This window comes from Nomascus leucogenys, chromosome 7b (assembly GCF_006542625.1).
Source record: "Nomascus leucogenys isolate Asia chromosome 7b, Asia_NLE_v1, whole genome shotgun sequence".
In the NCBI taxonomy this organism is placed as follows: domain Eukaryota; kingdom Metazoa; phylum Chordata; class Mammalia; order Primates; family Hylobatidae; genus Nomascus; species Nomascus leucogenys.
Window position 1 is genome coordinate 696,376 of NC_044387.1, and position 27,656 is coordinate 724,031.

Genomic DNA, 27,656 nt, shown 5'->3' on the forward strand with positions numbered 1-27,656 from the left:
AAATCCGATTAACATTTTTTTCAAACAAAAAGAAACACAGAAGGATTCGATCCAGTTGGACCCAGTCCCACTAATCCCGTTTATCGCTTTAAAAGATAGTGAAGTTTGGGAGGTTTCTCAATCCATTCAGATTAGTTCTTGACTTCATAGATTATAGTTTTTGAAAATTATTTCTCATCCTTGCTTGATTGAAACGAAGACAACGGAACATTGGCTGCGGTGGCTGGCACAAAATTAACCAACCCTAAAATATCAGTATAGCTTAAACTTTCGTTTATTGCTAAAGATTTATCACTGCTGTTTCCCGTGGGGGGTGTGGTTGAGCAAAGTGTTTTGAGCTGCATTTATGCGTACTTGATACTTACTCGTTTTGATTGAGGTGATTTAGTGGGCATTTTCACTGGGATGGGGATGCTTGTACGTGTAATCTTACTAAAAGCTAATAAAAGCTTACTAAAAGCTTCTTGCTTGATTGAAACGAAGACAACAGAACATCCCATGGTCTGGAAACTGATGACTTTGCTTAAGTTTTAATGTGGTTCATGGTTTAAGGAGTGGTTTTTCAGAAACTTTAGTTTGAGCCTTTTTACAATGTGCACAAAGAATCCGTCGCTGTAGCTGTCAGGGTGCCAGTGTCTCTGGGCGACGCACATTGCTGTGGTTTTTCTCTGCTTGGTGAGCAGAGATAAAGGGGGCAGCAGGACCGGGCCTACCAGCCATCCGGGCTGCCCACGCAAACCCCAGGGCTGAATCCGGAGCCGCCCAAGGGCCACACAGCTAAGCCAAGTGCGTGAACGCTTATGTGACCTTGTGAAGGAGATTGCCACTGTGTGGCTGTGGGGGATGGAAAAAGGCCGCTTGGAAAGATGTATAAGACCTTTGAGTAAACAGTTATGTTTCAGAAACAGGGCCTGCTCAGAATGTGTACTTGGTGGGATTCTATTCTTAGGGACGCTTCTTTCTTCTGAGATACCCGAGCTCTGCGGTGAGTGGCACAGGCAGGCCCCCTTCCTTTCCTAGTTGGGTTCTGAAAGCTCCGAGGCAGTGGTTTACACAACCAACACGAAACATTGCTAGGATCCACCTGATTCCTCCCCTCATTGATATGCAGGAAGCAGCTCTCCTTCCCCTGCCTTCAGCTCAAGTTTGCTGAGCTTTTGTTTCATTTGTGAATAGTTCTTGCTGGAAGTCCCTCACCCAGAGACCAGTGCTCCCAACGGCAGAGCAGCGGGGGAGGTAAGTGCTCAGACATTAAGCTGTTAAGTAGAGGCATGTTTTGCAATCTCTCGTTTAGCTACCAATTGGAGCAGTTTAATGTGCTTGAGTCCCCGGCGTGATGTGTTCATGGACGAAGTTGCCGATGGATGTTGTCAGGTGTTGCAACTGGAGGGCCCAGATGGATCAATGAGGCATTTAAAGCATAGAATCTCACCCTGAACCCAGATTATTCAGGTCTGTTTTTCTAGGAAAGTTATTTTTTTTTCGCTTTTAGATTCAAGTGCTCATTTTCTTCTTCAAATTTAGAGCACTTCAGTATGAACAATATTTCTTTTGTTAAAAAGTATTTCTTGGAAACAACTTATTGAAGTTTCTTCAGAGTGGTCAAAACCAATGATAATTTTATTCCAGATAAAGAACTGGTGACACGTGGCTGTACATTCAGCACAGCTGTGGTGTCCCCAAGTGCCATGACCCAGGAGCCATTCAGAGAGGAGCTGGCCTATGACCGGATGCCCACGCTGGAGCGGGGCCGGCAAGACCCCGCCAGCTACGCCCCGGACACGAAGCCGAGCGACCTGCAGCTGTCGAAGAGACTGCCCCCCTGCTTCAGCCACAAGACGTGGGTCTTCTCTGTGCTGATGGGGGTGAGTAGCTCCACACTAAGACCTTGGAGGGCCACGAGCATCTGGTCCCTCTGGTGATAGACCACAGCGCCCTGGAGCCCCAGGTGGGACAGAGAGAGCAACTCTCAGAGACTAACCCTGCTGCTGCAGAACTGTTGGATGCTGACGAGCTTGTTTTGCCTGCGTTTTCACAATTATTTTTATTAATTTGTGGGTGTCTGTTGTGCCAGCCTCGAGCTGCTCCAGGCTGTGGCTTAGTCCCACCAGGGTAGGGACAGTCCCAGGGCCATGAATGGGCCCCGGGAGTCTCCATGACCCTCGGCTCTGGGGGCCCAGCGTCCTCAGAGGGGTCACCTGCAAAGGTGGGAGGAGGCGTCTCAGGCTTTCAGGTCGGCCCTCACTGAGAGAACCTCAGGGACCTCCTCCTAGGGAGGGCCTCGGGTCGGCTGGGAGGGAGCTGGTGGACAAAGGAACAGGCCTGGGGTGGACGGGCAGCGCCAGATGTCTGAGGGACTTCCCTGGGGTCCTGGCCATTCCCTGCATAGTTGTGGGCACAGAGATGATTGCAGGAGCCACTTGGGCCTGAGTGTGTGCAGCTGCTCAGAGCCAGGCTGCAGGACAGGCCTCTGTGCGGGGACCCCAGGTTCCATGTAGCTTGGGCTGAGAATGAGATCCAGGCCGTGATTTCTCCCCTCCCTGTGCTCTCGCCTCCGCCGGCAGCCCCTGCAGCACCCACAGTGGTCCTGCCCACCTCCCATGGCCTGAGCATGCCCCACCAAGACAGGCGTCCGCCTCAGAGCTGGGGACAGAGGCGGCTCCCGGGTGGTGGTGGCCATCTCCGGGCTCTGCCCTCCTCCGCCTGGTGCCCTGGACTTGGTTGCAGCCCCTCCCCCGCCCAGGCCAGGTCCCCTCTGCCCCAGACCTTGCTTCCTCTGCCAGGACCCTGGGTCCCCGTGGCCTTTGACATTGACTCCCCTCAGTCTTACCCCTGGGGTGCTGTGCGTGGGAGACAGCACCCTCCCCGGCTCACCCTTGGGGTGCTGTGAGTGAGAGAGAGCCCCCTCCCCACCTCACCCATGCGGTGCTGTGCGTGAGAGAGAGCACCTTCCCTGCCTCCTGCTAGGGTCTTCCCTGCTCAGGAGCCCCTGGGCCTGGAGCCCCTGCCTGGAGGGATCTTCTTCCAGATCTGGAAATTAGGTTCTGCAGACGGAGGGGGATGGGCAGTTGTTTTCCAGTCTCGTGTCTGGACCTGGGTGTGGGTTCCGGAAGACTCTGCACACACAACATGTTGGGGCAGGGGTGTTTTTGGGGAGAGGTGCCATTCCTTGCTATAAATATTGGCAGATCCCCTTCCTTCTCTCCTCCAGATAACAGCGTGGGGGTCCATGCTCCCACATGGCTGGGGGAGGCTGGTCCATGTCCTGGGCTGCGGCAGGGCTGCGTCTGTCCTACAGGAGGAGTCCAGGATGGGCGGGTCCCAGGTGCAGGTGTGGTTGATGCTGGGGGGCGTGGGTGAGTCACCAACACACAGACAGTGAAGTGGAAGTTGAAGGGGCAGGGTCCAGCCTGGGGATGGGGCGCGTTGTAACCTGGGATTCTGTCGCTGTCTTGCAGAGCTGCCTCCTGGTGACCTCCGGGTTTTCGCTGTACCTGGGGAATGTGTTCCCGGCTGAGATGGATTACTTGCGCTGTGCTGCAGGCTCCGTAAGCAGCTTCCTCCATGCCTCTGCTGGTGCCCAAGCTCGCTGGCACGTGCTCTGGTTTCTTTGCTCTGAGATGTGCAGGTTTCTGTCACCTGTACCTCATTCAAACCTCTTCATATGGGCTGGGCACAGTGGCTCACGCCTGTCATCCCAGCCCTTTGTGGGGCAGAGGCGGGTGGATCACCTGAGGTCAGGTGTTTGAGACCAGCCTGACCAACATGGACAAGCCCCATCTTTACTAAAAATACAAAAATTAGCTGGGCGCGGTGGTGGGCACCTGTAATCCCAGCTACTCAGGAGGCTGAGGCATGAGAATCGCTTGAATCTGGGAGGCAGAGGTTGCGGTGAGCCCAGATCATGCCGCTGCACTCCAGCCTGGGCAACAAGAGTGAAACTTTGTCTCAAAACAAGCAAATAAACAAACAAACAAAAAAAGTCTTCATATGACTTTAGTTTCACATAGAGTTCATCATCTTTGAGAATTACTGATGAAGCCGGTCTGAACCTTGCTCTGCAGACGCCTGTGCAGGGAATTGCGTGTTGATTCTGAGCCTGCGGCTGCGTCCTACCAGAGCTGGCAGCATCTGCCCTCAGGGGACTGGGACCTGCGCCCCACGCCCTCCCAAAGCTTCATGCTGTGTTTCTAGAAACTTACACGGTGCCAAGGCCGGTGGGGGCACCCACTGATCCTCAGAGCAAGGGAGGACAGACAACCACGACCCCTGGTCCTCCGCGAGCCCCAGCCACTGCCTCCCCAGCGTCCCGGCAGCTAGAGTATCGTGCTGGCTGGCCCCTGGGCTCTGGCCCGCAAGCCGCTGACCCCATGCCCCTCTGGCCCGCAAGCCGCTGACCCCATGCCCCTCCTGCTTCAGCTGGTCCTGAGCTCTCCCCTCCTCTTGCTTCCAAATGCCTGCAGGGTCTCTGGCCCTTTCTCTAGGGACACTGTTGGTGACTGTCCCCAGCAGCGCCCCACAAATGTCTTAAAAACAAAGTGGACGCCCCACCCTGTGCTGTCCTGGGTCTCTGCTCCCTTAGAACAAAGCCCTTTGGGGCAGGTGACCCGTCCCACTGTGCTGCCCTCTCTGGAAGCTTCTCCGTGGCCTTTATCCTCACCATAGGAGCCGCTCTTATCCCAGTGGAGCTGTGAGCTGTGCCCCTTCAGCCTCAGCGGCTGCCAGATATGGGCAAGTGCCCACCCCTGCCCAGCCTTGGCCCCGCTCAGGCCTGTCCCCGGCCTTTCTTCTCTACCCTGGGCCCTCGTGGCACCTGAGTGGGTGCTGAGCTGAGCCTGGCTGTCCTGGCCCCAGCTCTGCCCCTCGCTCAGGCCCCGACGGGGCTTCTCCCGCCTCCTCACCCAGCACGGCTGTGCTCACCCCCTCAGATGCCCCTGCCTGCGCCCCCGACTCAGGGCCCGGGGTCCCATGGCTGCAGGAGCAAGGCCCTGCACAGCAAGGGCCACAGGCCTGGGCTGGCCCGACTCCGTCCACCTCCCTGCCCCTGACGTCCCAACCTCTCTCCCTGGCCCTGGACTCCTAGCCTTGATGTGGCCCTGTGGGGACAAGAAGGCTGAGGACAAGAAGGCTCTGGGACTCCTTTCTGCCTCCCTCACACGCAGAGTCTTGCTCCTTCCTTCGCTCCTTCCTTTGCTCCTTCCTTTCCTTCTTTCCTTCCTTCCTTCCTTCCTTCCTTCCCTCCTCCCTTCCCCCTTCCTTCCTTCCTTCCTTTCTTCCTTCCTTCCTTCCCTCCTCCCTTCCCCCTTCCTTCCTTCCTTCCTTCCCTCCTCCCTTCCCCCTTCCTTCCTTCCTTCCTTCCTTCTTCTTCCTTCCTTCCTCCTCCCTTCCCCTTCCTTCCTTCCCTCCTCCCTTCCCCCTTCCTTCCTTCCTTCCTTCCCTCCTCCCTTCCCCCTTCCTTCCTTCCTTCCTTCCTTCCCTCCTCCCTTCCCCCTTCTTTCCTTCCTTCCTTCCTTCCCTCCTCCCTTCCTTCCTTCCCTCCTCCCTTTCTTTCTTTCTTTCTTTCTTTCTTTCTTTCTTTCTTTCTTTCGTTCGTTTTCTTAGATGGAGTCTTGCTCTGTCACGCAGACTGGAGTGCCATGGCGCCGTCTCTGCTCACTGCAACCTCCACCTCCTGGGTTCAAGCAATTCTCCTGCCTCAGCCTCCTGAGTAGCTGGGACTACAGGCGCCTGCCACCGTGCCCAGCTAATTTTTTTAAATATTTTTAGTAGAGATGGGGTTTCACTATGTTGGCCAGGCTGGTCTCAAACTCCTGACTCTGATCCACCCGCCTCAGCCTCCCAAAGTGCTGGGGTTACAGGTGTGAGCCACTGCACCCGACCTCCTCTTTCTTTCTTTTTTTTTTTTTTGAGACAAGGTCTCACTCTATCACCGAGGCTGGAGTGCAGGGTGTAATCACAGCTCACTGCAGCCTCCAACTCCTGGGCTCAAGATATCCTCCCAGCTCAGCCTCCGGAGTAGTTGGGACTAGAGGTGAGAGCCACCACACCCGGCTGATACTTTTTCCTTTTTGGGTAATTTTCAGCAAAGACCAGGTCTTGTGCCTGCGTGAGTTACATTCTAGACTTCGAAGCTTATCCAGCTGGAAGAGCCTTCATTAACAAATATCTTTTTAGCACATCAGAAAAATAAAAACTTTTTTCAGAATAAATTATTTTGAAGTACCTGGGGGTTGGGTGCAGAGGCTCATGCCTGTAATCGCAGGGCTTTGGGAAGCAGAGGTGAACAGATCATTTGAGCCCGAAGTTAAGATCAGCTTGGGCAACAGAGTGAGATCCCATCTCAAGAAAAAATTAAAACTGAGAAGTACCTGGGGGCCTTCTAGTCAAGCCAACCCGCTGTGTTGCATGGACTGGCAACACTGTTTTGCGAATATGATTCGGATCCTTCTGGAAGCGCAAATGTTAGAGTATTTCAGGATCTCAGTTGCTCGGGTCAGCGGTGGGCTCATGGGATTCCGGTTTCATTCCAGTGCATCCCCTCGGCAATTGTGAGCTTCACCGTCTCCAGGAGGAACGCCAATGTGGTGAGTCCAGCTTGCACCCAGCCTCTGCCAGGGAGAAAGCCAGAGGGCCTGACAGACAGTGTGCCTATGTGTGCCTGTGTGTGTGCCCATGCACAGACGTGGCACCGAGAGGGGCCCCCGAGGTTGCCCCCCAGACAGTAAAGCTCCTGCCCAGCCCAGCCTTTGCTGCACGGAGAGGAGAGCGGGCTGAGCACGCAGGACTCCCCACCATTATGTCCTAATCAGGATAATTTTTAGTTAATGGCCTGAAGTGTGGTTTATCTGTTACCTTTTTTCTTTTATTATTCAAAGAAGGAAAACCCCTCCTGCCTTGTTTTTCAGATTCCCAACTTTCAAATATTGTTTGTTTCCACGTTTGCTGTGACCACTACGTGTTTAATTTGGTTTGGCTGCAAACTAGTCCTGAACCCATCAGCAATAAACGTGAGTTCACGCAAGCTTCGCACAGATGCCTGACACCCACAGCCCCACTCCCACGAATGGTGTCAGCAAATGTTGTTTGTCGAGCTGGAAATAGGTGGTAAATGTTATTCATAGCTCGTGAGTTTGACAAATGTTGAGAGATTTATGCGTCTAAAGAAAATAATTGTCTTTATTGAAGTCTTGTGATTCTGCCGGACAGATTTATTGGTAAACAATGTTTTTTGCGACGGTCCTTAAAAATTAACAGTGACATAATACCACATTTCATCCAATCTGTGTAAGACAGTTGTTCAATGCACCTCTAAACAAAAATGTGAAATTGTGAGTGGCAGAGGTTGTGGGAGCCGAGATGGCACCACTGCACTCCAGCCTGTAAGACAGAGCAAGACTCCATCTCAAAAAAAAAAAAAAAAAGACGAAAATCTCAAAGAAAACCAGGACCTCATCTGAGATACTGCAGCGAGGGCCTCCTGCTTTGTGTGGCATATGGAATGCACTTTATGACTGGGGAAAGCTGGAGGAGCCTTGAGTATGTCCTGGCCACTCTTGCGTGGCAGGAAAAATGAGCAGACACAGGAGGACCTGGTGGGAACACCCACACTGCCTTTTTGGTTTTTTGTTTTGTTTTGTTTTGAGAAGGAATCTCGCTCTCTCGCCCAGGCTGGAGTGTAGTAGTGCCATCTCGGCTCACTGCAACCTCTGCCTCCTGGGTTCAAGCAGTTCTCCTGTCTCAGCCTCCCGAGTAGCTGGGATTACAGGTGTGTGCCACCGTACCCGGCTAATTTTTGTATTTTTAGTAGAGAAGGGGTTTCACCATGTTGGTCAGGCTGGTCGGGAACTCCTGATCCAACTGTCTCAGTCCCCCAAAGTGCTGGGATCACAGGCGTGAGCCGCCGCCCTCTGCCTGATCTGTCAGTTTCTAAGAAAAGTGTTTCAAGTCCTTCCCCACCTCTGCTGGTGTATCTACATCTTCTTGTGGCTCTGTTAGTTATGACATCATGTATTTCGAGGCTCTGTTTTTAGTTGAATATGGTTCTGCATTCTTTCTTTTTTAAATGAATTTTAAAAATCGTCAGGCCGGGCGCAGTGGCTCACGCCTGTAATCTCAGCACTTTGGGAGGCCGAGGTGGGTGGATCACCTGAGGTCAGGAGTTCGAGACCAGCCTGACCAACATGGAGAAACCCCTCTCTACTAAAAATACAAAATTAGCCAGGCGTGCTGGTGGGCACCTGTAATCCCAGCTTACTCGGGAGGCTGAGGCAGGACAATCATTTGAACCCGGGAGGTAGAGGTTGCGGTGAGCCAAGATTGCGCCATTTGCACTCCAGCCTGGGCAACAAGAGCGAACCTCCGTCTCAAAAAAAAAAAAAAAAAAAAAAATTTTCAGGCAGTGCACTGACTTTTGAAAATGTATGCTTCTGTGAATATTAACACATGCATAAATTCATGTCACTGCCAATACGGTCAGGGCCTACAGTCGTTTCATTACCCTCCGAAAAACCTTATGTTCTCAGTGTTTGACAGTCATGCATGAAGCTACTCTAAACATTCTGTGAAGGCTTTTGTGGGAACAAGGAATGTTCAGAATGGGGTCGGTAGACCAGAGCCCAAGGCCAAATCCAGCCCTGGCCCGTGTTTGTACAGACTTTGAACTAAGAATGGTTTTAAAAACTAAAAGACCCCAAAGGCCCGTGTGAGACAGAGAGAGTGTGCAGCCCACAGTGCCTCCCAGCTGGCCCTGGATGGGAAAAGTGGGGACCGTGGCTGAGAGTCCTGCGCAGCCTGCCCATGAGGTGGTCCGGTGGATGCTGAAACGCGGTGGTGTGAGAAAGGCGGGCCCGGTGCTGAAGCGTGTGTGCCCCTTGGCAGATCAACTTCAACCTCATCCTGCTGCTCCTGCTGGAGCTGCTCATGGCAGCCACGGTGATCATCTCTGCACGGTCCAGCGAGGAGTACTGCAAGAAGAAGAAGGTGGGTGCAGCTTCTGACCCCGCCGGGCAGGGGGGTGCAGAGGCATCGCCCCAGGGTGAGCGAGGTGGGTCTCAGCGTCACCTTCGGAGGGCCGATCTGGGCTGCTCCAGGGCATCCCCACGAGACCCCTCTCTCCTGGGTCTCAGAAACCCCGGCCAGGAGGGGCTCTGGAGCTGGGTGAGGGGTTGGCAGCCACTGGCTACAGGGAGGTGAGGACAGATGCTGTACCCTCCCCCTCCCCCTAAGCCTGACTGAGTCCGGTGCTCGTCCCCAGGGGATCACCAGGAGACACCACATCTGCTAAAAATACCTGTAAACACATTTTCATACACAAGGACAATGTGTGTGAACATTTCCTCAAGCCCAAAGATCCACGGGCGACTCCAAGGTGGTCTCGCATCTACACCTCAGGCTGACCTGACCCACTGCCCATGGCGGCCGGATGCCAGCAGCAGTGCTGAGTCCCTCAGCAGTGCTGAGCCTGCGCGCCTGGGGTGACCGTGGGTGACCGTTCTGTTTCTTCGTAGGGCTCCATGTCTGACAGCGCCAACATTCTGGACGAAGTGCCATTTCCTGCTCGGGTCCTGAAATCTTATTCAGTATGAAAACTTCCCTTTTCTTTCTCTTTTCTCTCATACTCTGTCGGGGGTGACTGAGGCTGGATTAAATGTCACGTTTCGATTCCGAGTTGGCTAAGAGTTGGCTGTCTACACTGCATGGCAGCGTGCGCCTCATCCGTGGAGACTCTAGTCTGTTATTAGTATCGTTGGTAACAACCTTCCTTATCGCGAAAGATGCTGCTGGTGTCCTATAATTTTTAGGGGGAGTTTGTTATTGCTGTAGGTGTGTTGACACTGTTGTCCCCGAGGAATTTTTTTTTTTTTTTGAGACGGAGTCTCACTCCATCAGCCAGGCTGGCGTGCAGTGGTGCGATCTCAGCTCACTGCTGCCTCCGCCTCCCAGGTTCAAGCGATTCTCCTGCCTCAGCCTCCTGAGGAGCTGGGACTACAGGCACATGCCACCACGCCCGGCTAATTATTTTATTTTGAGTAGAGGCAGGCAGGGTTTCGGCATGTTGGCCAGGCTGATCTCGAACTCCTGACCTCAAGTGATCCACCCACCCAGGCCTTCCAAAGTGCTGGGATTACAGGCGTGAGCCACCGCGCCTGGCCTTTCTCCTTCTTACTTTCAACTTTTCTTGCCTCGCACTTTGGTATGGTTGTTATAAGCAGCACGTAACTGTACTTTGTTCTTTATCTTATGTCATTCTCTCTCTCTAGCTTTTTGAATACGGCCCATTTCCTTTGAGAGTTATTACTGATAAATTTCTACTTATTTTTACCATCTTTTGAGTTTTCCGTTTTCCCTGATTTTGCCTTTTTCCCTCCTTCCCTGCCTTCTTTTGAATTGGCGGAGGCTCCGCCCTTCCTTTTCCCTCTAATTTTGGATGGGAAATTTTTCAGTATTCTTTTGGGGGTTGCCCTTCATATTCTAACATGCTCCTTGATAAACAGACCATGCGGGGTCTGTCCCCCTTCCCTCCGCCTTGGCCTTGTTGTCTAGCTTGTGACATTTAGTGACATTTTGCCTTTTTACTCCAACAGTGGGACAGCCTCCTGTGTGCTTGACTCGGTCTGTGTGCGTTTCCCAGCACCTTTGCTTCCCCTTATTTATCATTTCAGTCCTCACTTAGGTTCCATTTCCGTTCTGCTTCTTTTTTTTTTTCCTTTTTTTTTGAGACGGAGTCCTGCTCTGTTGCCCAGGCTGGAGTGCAGTGGTGTGATCTCAGTTCACCGCAACCTCTGCCTCCTGAGTTCAAGCGATTCTCCTGCCTCAGCCTCCTGAGTAGCTGGGATTACAGGCATGCGCCACCACGTCCAGCTAATTTTTGTTATTTTTAGTAGAGACAGGGTTTACCACGTTGGCCATGCTGGACTCAAACTCCTGACCTCGCGATCCGTCTGCCTCGGCCTCCCAAAGTGCTGGGATTACAGGCGTGAGCCGCCGTGCCTGGCTGGGAATTCAGCTTTATTTGTGCATATGGAGTTTTGTGCCTTCTGGATGCGAGGCCTGGCTGCCCAGGTCCCCTCTGGCCCCCGCGCCCCTGCTGGCCGGCTCCTTAGGCCTGACTTTCCTGCCAGCCACAGCTCTGCGTTTGGGCCTCACAGAGATCCTTCACGGGAGCAGGTTTTCGGGCGTTGGTTTCTTCCCCAGCCCCCCCTGAGTCTGGCGGTGCTGTTGCAGCCCTGATGGTGCCCGGCAGATGAGCCCACAACCAGGGCTTAGGCCAGGAGGGTTCTTGGCTTTGTCCAGGAAAGAATTCCAGGGCGAGCTGGTGGTGACAGACAGCAGCTTTGATTGCAGTGGCAGTAGAGCAGGGCTCTCCAACTGGCAGGGTGCCTCGATCAGCAGCTCAGAGACAGCGCTGCCTCCTATCTATACCCACTTTTAAGTATATGCTAACTAAGGGACAGATTATACAGAAATTTCTAGAAAAGGGGTGGTAATGTCCAGGTGGTTGGATCGTTGCCACGGAAAGGGGTGGTGATGTCCCGTGTTGCCGTGGCAATGGCAAACTCACATGGCACGGGTGGGCGTGTCCTATGGGAAGCTACTTCTGCCCCAGGCCTGTTTTCCCGAGTCCCTTCGATGGGGTCCAGGGTCTGAGCACCGCCGCCTGCCACACTGTGAGGACAGGGAAGGGGGTCTGAGGGTCTTGGTTTTCTGCCCTCACCACTGTCAGGTCAATACCCTCAGTTTCTGTAGACAAAACCAGCAGTGGGGGAAACACCTCTTTGGCTATTTTACTCCAGGAGGGACGTGAAAAGCCGCAGCTGAGGGCAGAGGGGGGCTGGGCCAGGTGAGGCTGGGGGTCTGTCCAGGTGGGCTCCTCCACGGTTAGATCTGGGGCCAGCCCACCAGACCCTGCTCCTGGGGGTCCATGTCTGCACAGTGCATTCTGGGAATCTGGGGGCATCTCCACTTCCTCATGCGCCGATGCTGTCCCATCCCCTCCAGGTCGTCGAGGTAATCGCAGGCATCTCTGCCGTCCTCGGGGGGATCATTGCCCTGAACGTGGATGACTCAGTCTCAGGCCCACACCTCTCAGTGACGTTCTTTTGGATCCTAGTGGCCGTGAGTACCCCCTCTGGCCCGCCCGCCAACCGCTGTGGGCCATGCTGCTCAGATCCTGCGTGGCTGCGCCCCGAGCTCAGTCCTGGTGCACTCAGACAGGGAGTCACCACAGAGGGTCCTCGTCGGCCCCCCAATTCAGAAGAACTGGGGAGTTAAGGATTAAATGAGTCCAAGTATTAACTGCTTTTATATTAGTTTGTGTGATTATTTTATATTATTTTTCCTGAAAAAAATACCAATTATTTTTATTATTCTAATCTTTTTAACATATGAATGTCAGGCTATAGATGCTTATTATTCTATATAATTTTCTAATATATAATGCATTTATATTACAATATGTGTTTTATACAATACAGCATATTTCTGTTATTACTTTATATTAAATGTTATCGCAGCAGATGCATCACACAGCACCTGACACACGCCACATGCTCAATACATGGGCATTGTTTTTATTTTTATTTTTTTTGAGACGGAGTCTCGCTGTGCCACCCAGGCTGGAGTGCTGGAGTGCAGTGGCGTGATCTCAGCTCACTGCAAGCTTCGTCTCCCGGGTTCACGCCATTCTCCTGCCTCAGCCTCTCCGAGTAGCTGGGATTATAGGCGCCCGCCACCACGCCCGGCTAATTTTTTATATTTTTAGTAGAGATGGGGTTTCACCGTGATCTCGATCTCCTGACCTCGTGATCCGCCCACCTCGGCCTCCCAAAGTGCTGGGATTACAAGCGTGAGCCACCGCGCCCAGCTGGCATTGTTTTATTTATTTTATTTTATTTACTTTTTTGAGATGGAGTCTCACTCTGCCACCTAGGCTGGAGTGCAGTGGCTCAATCTCACCTCACTACAACCTCTGCCCCTCCCCGAGTTCAAGCAATTTGCCCACCTCAGCCTCCCAAGTAGCTGGCATTACAGGCGTGGACCACCACGCCCAGCTAATTTTTTGTATTTTTAGTAGAGACGGGGTTTTGCCATGTTGGCCAGGCTGGTCTTGAACTCCTGACCTCAAGTGATGTGCCTGCCTCGGCCCCCAAAAGTGCTGGGATTACAGGTGTGTTCCCTCAGAACAGTGAGTCTAGAGCAACCCCTCCACACCCCAGATCCCCTCACAGCCTGTGGCCCACCCGGGGCCACCGCCCACCTGCCTCCGGACGCAGACCCTGCGCGGTTCTCAGCACCTTGCCGCGTAGTGGCCTGCACACCAGTGTTGACGGCCAGCCCCTGGTTTGTCTCATGCTGTGTGGATTTTTAGATTTTGCCCCTGTCCTCTTATGTACATGAGCAGGAATGGTGAGCACCCAGCATCAGCTACAGGCTCCTCCCGGGCAGCAGTGGGGCTCTTCCTGAAGCTGCTGTGGCCCATGCCTTCCGGGGACCGGTATGGCTGGGTGGACTGCCGAGAAGGCCCACACCTGCCGGGTGGACACATCCCACTGGCAGCAGCTGTGGCTCAGCTCCCTGTGGGAGCAAGTAGGCTCAGAGCAATGACCCCAGGACACCAGTGCCCGACCTAGTGGGCTGCTGAGGTGCTCAGAGAGGGAAAGAGACCCAGGCAGGACCGAGCTGGGATGGAGCCACACCTCCAGAAGGGGCAGGACCGGGGCCAGCTACCGAGACAGAGAACTCACATGGGTGCCCACCCAAGCGGGTCTGTGACAGAGAGAATGACGCCTGCAGGTGTGCACAACCGACCCTGGGGTCTGAAACGCAGGGATTACATCCCGAAGCTGAGGGAGACGGAGACCACATACCTCCAAAAAGTTGAGAATGAAAGGCACTCGCCCTGCCCCCTTCCCTGTCCCTGCAGTCAGCTCTCATCACACAGGCCCCTCCCATCCTGCAGACCCCTCCTGCCCCGGGGGTGGCTCTGCTCTCTCCATCTTCCCCGAGAGCACCCCATGCCCATCAGGTGCTGCCTCCTGGGCGCCCCTAAATCCACCCATACTCCCAACCCTCTCTTCAGGGCAGGAGACCCCAGGAGGAGGGGAGAGCGCTGAGGTGCGCGTGGTGGGGGAGCCAGCTCCACCTGCCTGAGTCTGGCCTGGGTGCGGCAGAGGGGCCCAGGGCCTGCACCATGGGCTGGAGGCAGGTGCTCGGGGCTGGAGTTGGGGGCTGGGCTGCAGGCCTGGACCCTTCCAGGGCAGGGCCTTGATTGAGCTGCCCCAGCCCCTGTGGCTGAGCTTCCTGGCCCTCTAGGGCAGGGGCCGGAGTGGCCATGCTGGGTGAACAGGGAAACTCCCGCCCTCCCATGGCTCACTGGGGCCCTGAATAGGCCGCCCTGAAGCCACCATCCCTTCCTGTGCCCTCACTGCTGCTTACAACTAGAAGCCCCTTTCAGAAGCACCAAGCCCAGGAGAGACCCCTGTGTTGACACCTCAGCCTCCCTGGCCAGGGCCACACCCACCTCTGCAGCTGGCTTGGGGCCCTTGCACTGGCAGCCCCTCAGCTCCCCAGTCTTCTCCCTGCTGCCCAGGCTCCCCTGCTCGGAGCCCATCTCTGTCCTGCCCAACCTCTCACCACAGCCCCTGGCTGATGCAGCCCCCTCCCCAGCAGGCCGGGCTGGGGTGCTGGCATGTGCAGGCACCTGGCCACCTTCGGGGGGATAAAGAGGATGAAGAGCATGCGTCCTCCCCCTGCCCACATTGTGCGGAACTAAGGCAGGCTCCTCACAATAAGTGGGAAAAGGGCATTTCTTGATTATAAAAAGGAAGAGGTGCCCATCCAACAGAGGAACCTGCAGATCCCCCTAACCCAGTGAGTAAAGTCAGTGTCATCAGGAAGGGGCAGTCCACACCCTGGGGCACTGCAGGGTCTCCTCCGAGGCTCCCCAAGGCTCATCGTGAAGGAATCCTGTCCCACACGGAGGCCCGACTGCAGCTGACGGGCTACATCCCCCAGAAGCGTCCAGGTAACGGAGGTGACAGAGGCTGAGGGACTCCCCGATTAACAGAGACCCACAAGGAGACTACGAGTGCAATGGCAGACTGAATCCGGATCAGGAGCAAACAAACAGACAGCTCTAGAAATAACATGACCAGGGCCAGGTGCGGTGGCTCATGCCTGTAATCCCAGCACTTTGGGAGGCCGAGGCGGGCAGATCACCTGGGGTCAGGAGTTCGAGACCAGCCTGGTTAACATGGTGAAACCCTGTCTCTAGTAAAAATACAAAAATTAGCCGGGTGTGGTGGTGGGTACCTATAATCCCAGCTACTCAGGAGGCTTGAACCTGGGAGGCGGAGGTTGCAGTGAGTCGAGATTGCGTCACCGCACTCCAGCCTGGGTGACAGAGCAAGACTCCATCTAAAAAAAAAAAAAAAAGGAGAAGAAAGAAAAATTAAAAAATTTAAAAAAAAGAACATGATGAGGACAACCGGAAGAATCTGGGCATGGACCACATCGGCGCCACGTGGAGTCTCTCGGGCGTGGTCCTGCTTCGGGTGTGTGCAAGAGTGTGTCCTGGGCTCTGCTAGCACTCTCAGGTGTTCAGGCGTCAGGCTGTCTGGGACAGCTGGAGAGAGCACAGATGTGAGTGTCAAGGACTCTGGTGATTTTGGGGCCTCAGATGACCCCTGCACTGCTCTTGCAGCTTTTCTACAGGCTTAAAATTTTAAACCAATGGTTGAGGAACAGAGAGCACAGAAAACCTCTGAGAGGCTACCCCTGCTTCCCTGTGGACCCATCCCTGCCCCAGCTGTGCCCTTGGGCACCGCACCATCCCCCCCACCCCCCACAGCAAGCCAGCCAGGCAGCCTGGATGGAGGGGTCCCTGGTGAGAGAGCACACATTTCGAATTCGACTTCTTGGACTATTTCCTCTAAAATCTTTCCTTTTTCTTTTCTCTTAGTGCTTTCCAAGTGCCATTGCCAGTCATGTGACAGCAGAGTGTCCCAGCAAGTGTCTGGTGGGTGAACCCCTCACCCCTGGGTGCCAGGGACCCACTGAGCGGGGCCAGGGCCTGGCCCAGCCCTCCCTTGGTGCCATGTGACCAGGCTCCAGCCCGAGAGAATGCAGTGACTGGGCTGCAGGGCCTGCGGAATGAGGAAGGTGGGGGTTGTGGGAGGCAGAGGCTGGCCCGCCCAGCAGGGACTGTTCCCAGGGACAGGCAGACCTGAGCAAGGTGGTGTAGATGCTGGAAGCACTCTGTGTGCCTAACCCATGGAAGGAGACCAGTGTCTGAGCATCATCTGTACCTCCTAAGGCTGGTCAATTTTTTTTTTGTTTTGTTTTTTGTTTTTTTGTTTTGTTGTTGTTGTTGTTGTTTTTTGAGACGCAGTCTTGCTCTTGTCCTCCAGGCTGGAGTGCAATGCCACGATCTTGGCTCACTGCAGCCTCCACCTCCCAGGTTCAAGTGATTCTCTTGCCTCAGCCTCCCGAGTAGCTGGGATTATAGGCGCCTGCCACCACACCTGGCTAATTTTTGTATTTTTAGTAGAGACGGGGTTTCACCATGTTGGCCAGGCTGCTCTCGAACTCCTGACCTCAGGTGATCCACCTGCCTAGGCCTCCCAAAGTGCTGGGATTACAGGTGTGAGCCACCATGCCCGGCCGAAACTGCCACAAACTGGCAGCGGTGGGATACGAACTGGTTAATGACTGCTGCCAAAATGTGGGCCCTGAGTGCTTTGCAAGGTGACTGCCCACGCTTGGCATGAGTGAAGGCTGTCTCTGAGACTTGATGGGTCAAACAGGAAGATTTGGGATGGGTTAAAAGGACAGACTTCAGAGCAGTGAAGGAGGTGACCCATGCGGAAGGGCTATTATTTCAAGAGTGGAGAATTGCAGGTAAATGTTTTTTGTTTCTTGGTTTTGTTTGTTTGAGATAGAGTCTTGCTCTGTCGCCCAGGCTGGAGTGCAGTGGTGCGATCTCAGCTCATTGTAACCTCCGCCTCCCAGGTTCAAGCGATTCTCCTGCCTCAGCCTCCCAAGTAGTTGGGACTGCAGGCATGTGCCACCATGCCCAGTTAGTTTTTGTATTTTTAGTAGAGATAGGGGTTTCACCATGTTGGCCAGGCTGGTCTCGAACTCGTGACCTCAGGTGATCCGCCCTCCTCGGCCTCCCAAAGTGCTGGGATTACAGATGTAAGCCACCGTGCCTAGATGGTACATATTTCAAAACTTGTGGCACTGTGCTGTGAATGAAAAGGCAGGCCGGTCGTGCTTGTAATTTCAGCACTTTGGGAGGCCAAGGTGGGTGGATCACAAGGTCAGGAGTTGAAGACCAGCTTGACAATATGGTGAAACCCTGTCTCTACTAAAAATACAAAACAATTAGCCAGGTGTGGTGGTGGGCGCCTGTAATCCCAGCTACTCAGGAGGCTGAGGCAGGACAATCGCTTGAACCTGGGAGGCGGAGGTTGCAGTGAGCCAAGATGGTGCCACTGCACTCCAGCCTGGCGACAGAGTGAGACTTGGCTCAAAAAAGAAAAAAAAAAAAAGAAAAGAAAAAAGAAAAGGCAGAGGTGTCAGCAGGAGCCATGCAGGGAACCAGCTTGGGACTATGCCGGTGAGTGCCCGGCCATCCCCCACCCCACCCCGCCCCAGCCCTGGCCATGCTCCCTGTCCTGGGCTCCCAGGCTCGGGGGCCGTGGCCCTGCAACCCGTGCTTTTTTTCCAGGTGGAGGTCCTGATTGCCATAAGCAGCCTCACGTCTCCGCTGCTGTTCACAGCCTCTGGATATCTGTCATTCAGCATCATGAGAATCGTGGAGATGTTTAAAGATTACCCGCCAGCCATAAAAGTGAGTTGTATTTTGTTTCGGAGCCCTCCAGACATGCGGTGCTCTGCGTGTTGGCCTGGCCCTTGCTGGCTTTGCCTAGGACTCTGGGGACGCCGGCTTCAGGGACAGCTCCAGGCGGGGCCTCCTCCGCTGTTCCTGGGCAGCGGTGAACGTGCTCCCCATTGCCAGCCTGGCCCCAGGGCTTCGGGGCCTCGATTCCGCCCTGCATCTGGGGCCACCACCTGCTTCACAGGGACCTGGGACCCCCTCTGTCCCTGAGCCCATTTTAGAATCTGTCCTGGGTTTATGAGACATGCTTTTCGGATTTGCATCAGAACTGCATTGAGTTTAATGGGTGAATTTAAGGAGAATTCAAAGTCCTGTTACTTTGAGCTGGCCCAGTAGGAGCTTATCTCTAACACGACTTCTAAGGCTCAGGCACGTGTAGCTAGACGTATTTCTTAGATACCTAGTGTTTTTTTTTTTTTTTTTTCCAGTATAAATGGTTTTGCCACCCAAATCATTAGAAGACCTGTATTCAAGCTGTTTGCTCCAGGTCAACATACCTGTGCTGATGGGGGATGGAGTCACTGATGGGGGATGGAGTCACACTGTCTGATGGGGGATGATAGGAGTCACTGTCTGATGGGGGATGGAGTCACTGTCTGATGGGGGATGGAGTCACTGTCTGATGGGGGATGGAGTCACTGTCTGATGGGGGATGGAGTCACTGTCTGATGGGGGATGGAGTCACTGTCTGATGGGGGATGGAGTCACTGTCTGATGGGGGATGGAGTCACTGTCTGATGGGGGATAGCGTCCTCGGCCTCCCACAGGTGCTGGGATTACAGGAGTGAGCTACAACACCCGGCCCAGGGTTTTTTCTTCACTTCTCTGGTGTTTGCTTCGCCCACTCCTACTCCAAATATTTTGTTTCCTGTGACATTTAATGTATCTGCTACTTCATGTTGTCTTACAATATGCATATAATTGTTCGCGATTACAAGAGACAATATTACCACCCAGGGGCCGTCTCCTGAGTGAGCCTGAGGCTTCCCTGTTGTCTTCGGCATGCATTCTGCTAGGAGGGGGCGGCCACACGCCAGCCAGAGAAGTCGGCCCCTTTCTGTGTGGGGTTATCCTCTGGGTTCAATGCCCCATTAAGTTTAATGGCCTCTGGTTGTATTCCATTTTAGGGCTTGGTGCTTTTTTTCTTTTTAAAATGGTATTTTTTGAATATATAAAATATTTATGTGGTTCAAAAGCCAAACTATAAAAGATAAGCTCAGAGAAGCTGTGGTCTCATGCCTGACTGACCTGCTCCTCTTACGAGCAACCAGATGATAATTTTTTTTCCTTTCTTACAAAATAGCTTGTATACTAGAATCGCTATTCTGTACCTTGCCTTTTTTTTTTTTTTTTTTTTTTTTTTTTTTTAAGACAGAGTGTCACTCTGTCTCCCAGGCTGGAGTGCAGTGACACAATCTTGGCTCACTGCAACCTCTGCCTCCTGGGTTCAAGCGATTCTCCTGCCTCAGCCTCCGGAGCATCTGGGATTACAGGCGTGCGCCACCACGCCTGGCTAATTTTTGTACTTTTAGCAGAGACAGGGTTTCACCATGTTGACCAGGCTGGTCTTGAACTCCTGACCTTAAGTGATCTGCCTGCCTCGGCCTCCCAAAGTGCTGGGATTACAGATGTGAGCCACCGTGCCCAGCCATGTACCTCGCTTTTTAATTATGTATTTACTTATTTTATTTTTCAGAGACAGGGTCTCATTCTGTCGCCCGGGCTGGTCATGAACTCCTGGGCTCAAGCGATCCACCCACCTTGGCCTCCCAAAGTGCTGGGATGAGAGGCTCCCACCACTGTGCCCGGCCCCTTGCTTGTTTTTTTAAACTTAATAATTTATCCTGGCGTTTTCTCGATACCCAAGGGCATCAGAGCTCTTCTGAATTCCTTCATCGCTCCTGACTGCCCGGTCAACCCAGCCAGTCCCTAGTGATGGAAACTGAGTTATTCCAACCATCTGCTACTATAAATAACTCCTCCATGAACAACCTACACGCATCTTCCTTTTGAATCCTCAGTGCATCTGTAGGATATCCAGCTAAGAGAGAGACTGCCGGGTCGAGGGTAGGTGCAGCCGTCATGCTGTTAAATCTCAGTGAACTCCTCAATGGGGGCTGTCCACCTTCCCTCCTGCCAATGGCGTGAAGGTGCTCACTTCTCCACAGCCCCCCACAGAGGGTGTCACGCTGGGGTCCGGTGACACGGGTGGGAGCACCTCCGTCTCAACGTGGGTGAGGACGAGGACCTCTTACGAAGCATGAGGGCGTCTGCATTGCTTTTTCAGTGGACTCTGCTCATGTCTACTGCCCATTTTCCGCTAACCCTGGTGCCTGGGGAGACCAGCTCCATCTGTGATGGAGGATACAAATGGTGGTCTCAGCCTGGCGGCTATTTCTTATTCTGCTTGTTGTGATTTTTGTTATGTGAAAGCTATTTTTTTAAATAGTTAAATTGATTAATATTTTCCTTAATGGCTCTGGATTTTTTTTTTTTTTTTTGAGACTGAGGAAAGCATAGGCTTTGCAATAAATGGTGTCTCAACAACTGAAGAGCAAAGACCACATGGGGCCCGTGCCTTTACCATCCTCCAGGGTAAACTCCAGCTGGAAACACAAGTACCAGACTTTCTAATAATGACTTAAAATCCAGGCCGGGCATAGTGGCACATGCCTGTAATCCCAGCACTTTGGGAGGCCGAAGCAGGCGGATCACCTGAGGTTAGGAGACCAGTCTGGCTAACATGGTGAAACCCCATCTCTACTAAAACTACGAAAATTAGCTGGGCGTGGTGGCAGGTACCTGTAATCCCAGCTACTGGCGAGGTTGAGGCAGGAGAATCGCTTGAACCTGGGACGTAGAGGTTGTAGTGAGCCGAGATTGCGCCACTGCACTCCAGCCTGGGTGACAGAGGGAGACTCTGTCGCAAAAAAAAAGTTTTACATTAACTTGAGAAGAGCTGTTCATTCTGTTTCTTCTCTTATTTTTTGTAGCAGTGACATTGGATAGATGTTTGGCTCTTTTGTGTGTTAACATTTAGTTGCTTTGTTTTTCTTGAGCCAACACTGGAAAGCTATCCACGGGCACAGAGGGTTTTGGGTGCTCTGTGGTCACTCTCTGGTCCCCTGCATCCGTGGCCACTCCCTCCATCCTCTTCCCTGCCGAGCTCACCATGCTGCCTCCTGCCCCTTCCTTCCTAGCAGCTGGGGCCCAGGGGTGAGGCTGTTGGGGATCTGTGCCCCCATCCTCCCAGGACGGCTGCCCCTGTCTCCTCTGCTCAGGATCCTGCGGACACGGAACGGTCAGTGCTTCTGCCTCCCGCGGACAGTCTCTCTGGCTCTGGGACCGAGCCTTGCGCGTGTTGGAGCAGGAGGGGTGGAGCGACTTGACCACTAGCAACCAGCACTGTCCACAGGGCCTGGCAGTGGCTCAGTCACTTTTATTCCCGCACGTTGAACACAAGCTGATGGCATTTAAAGCAGAACTGACCTCATTACTTGAGCTAGAATGATTGTCATCAGGTTGTTGAAACAACAAGGTGTTTGGGTTACTGGGGTTCCGACTCGAGCCCTGGCACCTGCTCTTTGTGAAGGCCGCGGGCACGAGGGAGCTTTGGTCTCTTGGGCTGCAGGGCGGCTGGGCCACCCTGCTCACACCTCCGTCCGCCTGCAGCCATCCTACGACGTGCTCTTGCTGCTGCTGCTGCTGCTGCTCCTGCTGCAGGCCGGCCTCAACACGGGCACCGCCATCCAGTGCGTGCGCTTCAAGGTCAGCGCAAGGCTGCAGGGCGCATCCTGGGACACCCAGAGCGGCCCACAGGAGCGCCTGGCTGGGGAGGTGAGTGGCCTGCAGGGGGAGGGGGTGCTGGGGAGGTGAGTGGCCCACAGGGGGCCCAGCCGGGAAGTGAGGGCCTGTGGGGGGGGGGAGCTGGGGAGGTGAGTAGCCCACAGGGGTGCCGAGCGGGGGATGTGAGTGGCCTGCAGGGGGAGGGGGCGCTGGGGAGGTGAGTGGCCCACAGGGGTGCCCAGCTGGGGAGGTGAGAGGCCTGGGGCGGGGGGGGGAGGGCCTGCGTGGGGCTCCTGTCCTGGTGAGGGCCTCCGAGGGCCACATGACGCAACCCTCGAAGATTCATTGTGCCACTTTGTATTTTCAAAAACACCCCAGAAAAACCCCAAAGAAGTAAAATGTCTTTTTGTTCTTCTTCTTTTTTTTTTTTTTTTTGAGAAGGAGTCTCACTCTGTCACCCAGACTGGAGTGCAGTGGCGCGATCACGGCTCACCACAGCCTCCGCCTCCTGGGTTCAAGCAATTCTCCTGCCTCAGCCTCCCGAGTAGCTGGGATTACAGGTGCCCATCACCAAGCCGAGCTAATTTTTCTATTTTTAGTAGAGATGGAGTTTCACTATGTTGGCCAGGCTGGTCTCGAACTCCTGACCTCGTGATCCACCTGCCTCGGCCTCCCAAAGTGCTGGGATTGCAGGCGTGAGCCACCGTGCCCGGCCGTAAAATGTCTTTTAAAAATACAAACACAAACCCTAGGTAAACCCAGAGCCATCCCTGGGAAATATTCTGGACTTAATGCTTTCAGATTTGCTCTTAGAGACACAGAAGAGGGCTTTGTGAGGACTCCCACAGGCCCTGAAGTTTCCTTCCCTGGTCTCTGGTGGGGACGCGGTTCTGCAGGGAAGGCAATGCCGACCCAGCCTGGCACGCGGGGCTCCGTAAAGCTGGGGTGTCAACAACTTCTGCCTGTCACCGCCTGAACAATGCTCCCCCCGGGCCCTGCCTACTGTCTCGCTGCCCCCACAACTGAAAGGCAGAGGCTCAGCGTCTTCCCCCCACCAAGCTACGGGTCCTGGCGGTGCTCCCCTGGGCAAACCTGCCCGCTGACCCTCAGGTGCAGTGACCACTAGGACTGTCACCTTGATGCCCAAACACCCGGGCAGCCACTCAGCGGGGCTCTGAGTCCTGCCCCACCTCTAGGCCACCCTGGGCGGACCGGCTGCTGCTCTTGCCCTGCACACCCTGCCCTCCTGTGTCCGGCACACCACTGGCCTCAGAACCTCGGTGCAGAGCCTCCAGTGCCCGCTAAGTCCCGGAGGACGCTCTCTTGCCCTTGGCTCATTTCTCAGCCGACCCCGTCGCCCCCACCCTCCACCCTCCCTACTGCTGTTCCCTTAACCTGCCTCCTCAGCTGCTTTGCTGCTGTTTTTCTTGGCTGTGGTCAGTCTCCCTGCTAGGACGGCAGTCCCTGGGCCTGAAATGAGACCCGCCTGGGTTTCTGTTGTGACCAGCAAGGCCCAGAGTCAGACGCATGAGATGCTCTCCCTGGATCCCAGAACTGCTGGTCTCAGGGGCTCAGAGTGGACGGCTGGGGCTCAGGGTGGGCAGCTGGGGCTCAGGGTGGGTGGGTGGGGCTCAGGGTGGATGGCTGGGGCTCAGGGGCTCAGGGTGGGCAGCTGGGGCTCAGGGTGGACGGCTGGGGCTCAGGGTGGGCGGCTGGGGCTCAGGGTGGGCGGCTGGGGCTCAGGGTGGATGGCTGGGGCTCAGAGTGGGCAGCTGGGGCTCAGGGTGGGCGGCTGGGGCTGGCACTGTCCTCCCTTTTGCCTGGAGGCATCTGGTCACCTCTGCCTTAAGTGTTTTCTTCCTGGCCGGGCGCGGTGGCTCACGCTTGTAATCCCAGCACTTTGGGAGGCCGAGGCGGGTGGATCACGAGGTCAGGTGATCGAGACCACAGTGAAACCCCGTCTCTACTAAAAATACAAAAAATTGGCCGGGCGTGGTGGCGGGCGCCTATAGTCCCAGCTACCCGGGAGGCCGAGGCAGGAGAATTGCTTGAACCGGGGAGGCAGAGGTTGCGGTGAGCCGAGATCTCGCCACTGCACTCCAGCCTGGGCAACAAGGGCGAAACTCCGACTCAAAAAAAAAGTGTAAAATCAAGCTGTGCTCCAATCACCTTGGGCATGCATTGTCACGACCTCCTGAGGCTGTGTCACAGGTGTGTCCTTAATCTTGGCAAAATAAATTTAAAAAAAAAAAAAAAGTGTTTTCTTCCTCGGCCGTCAGGCACATGCCCACCCTTGGGTGGCCTCCCCCCACTCCGCGCCCCGGAGCCAGGGCAAGGGGCTGAGTGAAGGACTGCTCCATCCCAGGCTCTGTAGAGACCGTGTGTGCGGGGACGCAGGCGTTTGTGGGACAGTGAGGGAGTGAAGGCCTTTATCTCTTTCCATAGAGGCCCAGGGGTTAGTTCCCCCACTTCCTTCACATTCGAAGAAAACTTCTGAATGCTGGCTGCTCGCTGCCTGTGGCCGAGTGGCGTGTCCCCCTTCCCGCCGCACAGGTGGCCCTGGTGAAGTAACACCTTTCCTGTCTCGGTTGCAGGTGGCCAGGAGCCCCCTGAAGGAGTTTGACAAGGAGAAAGCCTGGAGAGCCGTCGTGGTGCAAATGGCCCAGTGACCCCAAGATGCGGAAACCGGGTGGCAGCGCCCAGCCTGGCCCCAAGCACGGAAACGCACAACCCCTAATCGCCCTGAGCTACTGCTTCTAACACCTCTTTTCCCTTGTGTGAGGGCAAACCAGGCTGCAGGTGGGGTTTTCACTTCCTAGGGTAGTTTAATTTTAAAATAGGCCAATGTTGGCTAGTCTGTGCCTCAGTCAGCTCAGTCAGCTCCGAGTGGCTCCCGTGTCCTAACAGCAGGAGCATGGCTGCAACTTCCCAGGCCGAGGAAGGGCCCCCAGCTCCGCCTCGAGAGCCCCACCCCTGAGCTGGCCCCAGCTCCTCTTCCTGCCTCTCTCATGGCTTGGGCTGGAGTGGGCTCTCTGGACCTGACCGGGAGCCAGACTGTGGGTCCCTGCGCCTCCTGCCCACTCTGACCTGGCTTCCTCCCTACACACGTCGGGTCTATCCCGGGCGCCCAGTCAGCCCAGTGGGATCTTATCCACTTCCTTGGGAGGTGCACCTGCCCCAGGCTCAGCCTGCCCAGCGGCTCTTCCTGGACAGTGAGAGCAGGGCTGGGCGCCTCTGTCCTGGCCCAGGAGCCATGGGGGCCCCTCCTCCAGAGCCCAGGCACAAGTGACACAGGCTGCCGCTGCTCTCCCAAGTGAAATCCACACCAGTCCACGCCGGGTCGCCCGCCCTGTATTCCTACTTAGACCCAGTCATTCTAGAGGGATCTGCCGCCACACTGACCGGCCCACGTCCTGGCCGCTGCCCACGTCCCAGGCACTGTCATGCCCAGCTTGGAGTGCCACGTGGCCGCTGCTGTGACAGGCAGTGTTCTTGGGGGTGGGGCTGCATCTAAGGCTTTGTAAACGGGCTGGACCACGTCTCCCTGGCCCCAGTGACCAGGGGAAGCTGAGCCCCTCCCTCCTGTGTTTGCTCCCATTACTCAAAATGCAGGACAGATCAGTTCAGAGCCCAGGAATTCTCGAAGGTTTACCCAGCCCCCTCTACCTCCTAGCAAGTACTTTGTCTTGACCCTCACTGAGAAGGCCCCAGGGCCAGCGGTTTTCTTCATCTCTGCTGTTTTAGGGTCTTAGGGTACAGCCCAGGCAGTCACTGCCCACCTGCCAGGCTGCAGGGACAGTTGGGTGTGAGAATAACACTGGCTTTGGGCAGTGTCATGGCCAGGAGTGGGTTTCCCTGCGTCTCCTCGTCCCGAGGGCACCTGGGTCCTCCCAGCTGACACGGCAGTAAACCCGTAGTGAGTTGGGGCGACTGTGAAACTGGGCATGCTGTTATTTTGGTAATTACTTTCCAGCAGGTGTTTTCCTTCACAGTGGTTTTGTTTCTTTCCTTCTGATCTGAGAACACATGAACATTTTCTCTTTACTGCCGTGGGGTGTATTGACTGGTCCCCCATGGGCTGCTGGAAGGGCCTGGAGATGCATTCTGTGGCCCGGGGCTGTCAGGATCAAAGAACCAGGAGGCCTGGGAGATGCAGCTGGATGGGGCGGCCTGCAGACCCTGCCAGGGGGTTTGAGGACCCTCCCAGGTTTCTCACTGCGGAACAGGAGTGACTCTGGCTGCCAAGATACCTTCATGGTGTTCATGAGAAGTGGAATCATTATTTTCAACCATTCAAGGGGGGGATGCAGGCAAGACACCTCCCCAGCTGCTCCGAGAGGGGACAAGCCAGGTCCTCTCTGCAGTCCTTGGCAGCTCCGGAAGGACAGAGTCAGGGGCCGGGCAAACGCTTTGGCCGTGGCCCCAAACAAGCGCCACTGTGGGAGAGGAGAGGCCACTTTCACTGGCACCGGATGCAGACCCCACCCTGTCTGTAGGCCACCCCCACCTCCCTGCAGCTTTGAGGCTGGTGGGGTCTCCTCCTGGGAATGGGGTGGGAGCCACAGGGACAGCACGGGGTGGGCTGATGTCTTCTTGGGGGCAGACCAGAGAGCTCAAGTTTCAGAGCCAGAATTAGGCACTTGGAGCGTTTTTGCTGGCTTGCACTTTCTTATTTTCTTATTTTAGAGCGCTTAAAAAATCCGGACAAATGGGGTTTAAAAGAACTGCCTCTTTCAATCTACATCTTTGTGTAATACGCTTGAGCAATAAATGCTGACTCGTAGACGTGGCTGTGGCTATTTAATACTGGGTCTCAGCAGGGTCAGCTCACTCAGATCTGAAAACATCGGGACACAGGGAGGAGGGGCGGGTGGAGGGAGGGCCAGCTTTTCACTCACCGATTTGTGTAACCCCTAGAGGCCAGTACTGGGGGCTGGTGAGAGCCCAGTGGCCTTCCCCGGGGAAGAGGGAGGGAGCTGGAAAGGAACCACCCCCGCCAGGGGACGCCCCCACTCGCCCCCTTCAAGTCCCCCACCAGCCCCTTCAGAGTCGGGGCAGAACCTCCCTTTTGGGCTATCTTGGGAAGTTGCATGCAAAATAAAGTTGATTTAAAACCAAATAAAGACATCTAGGCTTTGGAAAGTTGCCATGAGTGAGGGTCCTGGTGGGGCGGGTGTGTCTTTCCTACCCCCACCCCGAGGTGCCAGATCACACATGAGCTGCCCTGGCGGGGTGATGGGGGAGTGGGGTGATCTGCGGGGTGGGGGGGGAAAGGACAGGGGCCGTGTGGACCTGGGTGGGCTCAGAACCCCCCGGGGGGCAGCGGCGTGGGACCCCACGGGTGGTTCTGCGGACACCAAGGCCCTCCCAGGTTCCACCGCAGGACAGGGGCGCTGCTGCGGTCACCCCGTCGCCCCCAACCGTGAGGACCCGCAGCGCGTAGCCCCGGAGGAGCCCAGCGCCCGCGGCCTCCTCACCCCGCCGCTCCAGCCTCGCGTCGGGGAAGGGCCCAGGGAGGGAGGGCGGCGTGGGGGCCCCGGGGAGGGCGAGAAGGCCCCGCGGGCCTGGGGGGCCTGAGGGGGAGGGGCAGGATGTGACCCGCGGGTCTTTGTGACCTGGTGGGGGATTGAGTGTGACCTCCACAGCGGGGCGCGGGGCCGCAGCGCGTGACCTGGGGCTACACTCGGGCCCTCCCTCTGCGGACACCATGGCGCGCACCGTCCCGCGCCGCGGACCCCGCGGCCACGCCTGCTCCGACAGCAGCCCGGGACCCGGACCCCAACCCGGGCCCAGCCCAAGAGCCGACGGCTGCTGCCCGTCGGGCCCCGCGCCCCCCGCACGCCGCAGCCCCCCGCGCCCCCGAGCCCCCCGCCACCCGCGCAGCCCCACGCCTCGGGGCCGCCGCCGCTGCACAGCCCCAGGCCCCGGGCCCAGCAGCCGCCGCACCGGGGGTGCACGATGCGCGTGGCCG

General features: G+C 55.4%; 1 protein-coding gene across 3 annotated transcripts; it reads left to right on the forward strand.

The window, feature by feature from the left end:
- Window positions 1-648: 648 nt before the first annotated feature.
- MLC1 (modulator of VRAC current 1) lies at window positions 649-26,474 on the forward strand. Of its 3 annotated transcripts, none has more exons than XM_030815323.1 (13): window positions 649-786; window positions 1,295-1,452; window positions 1,630-1,865; window positions 3,459-3,548; window positions 6,531-6,584; window positions 6,906-7,007; window positions 8,878-8,979; window positions 9,507-9,578; window positions 11,998-12,114; window positions 15,959-16,015; window positions 17,729-17,851; window positions 21,572-21,736; window positions 24,280-26,474. In XM_030815323.1, the coding sequence occupies exons 3-13, from the start codon at window positions 1,689-1,691 to the stop codon at window positions 24,352-24,354; spliced, it is 1,134 nt and encodes a 377-aa protein (XP_030671183.1). In that variant the 5' UTR covers window positions 649-786; window positions 1,295-1,452; window positions 1,630-1,688; the 3' UTR covers window positions 24,355-26,474. The 3 variants fall into 3 exon arrangements, with proteins under 3 accessions (XP_030671183.1, XP_030671181.1, XP_030671182.1); XM_030815321.1 differs by lacking the exon at window positions 1,295-1,452 and adding an exon at window positions 1,177-1,236 and having other exon boundaries at window positions 769-786; XM_030815322.1 differs by lacking the exon at window positions 649-786 and having other exon boundaries at window positions 1,227-1,452.
- The last annotated feature ends 1,182 nt before the right edge of the window (window positions 26,475-27,656 follow it).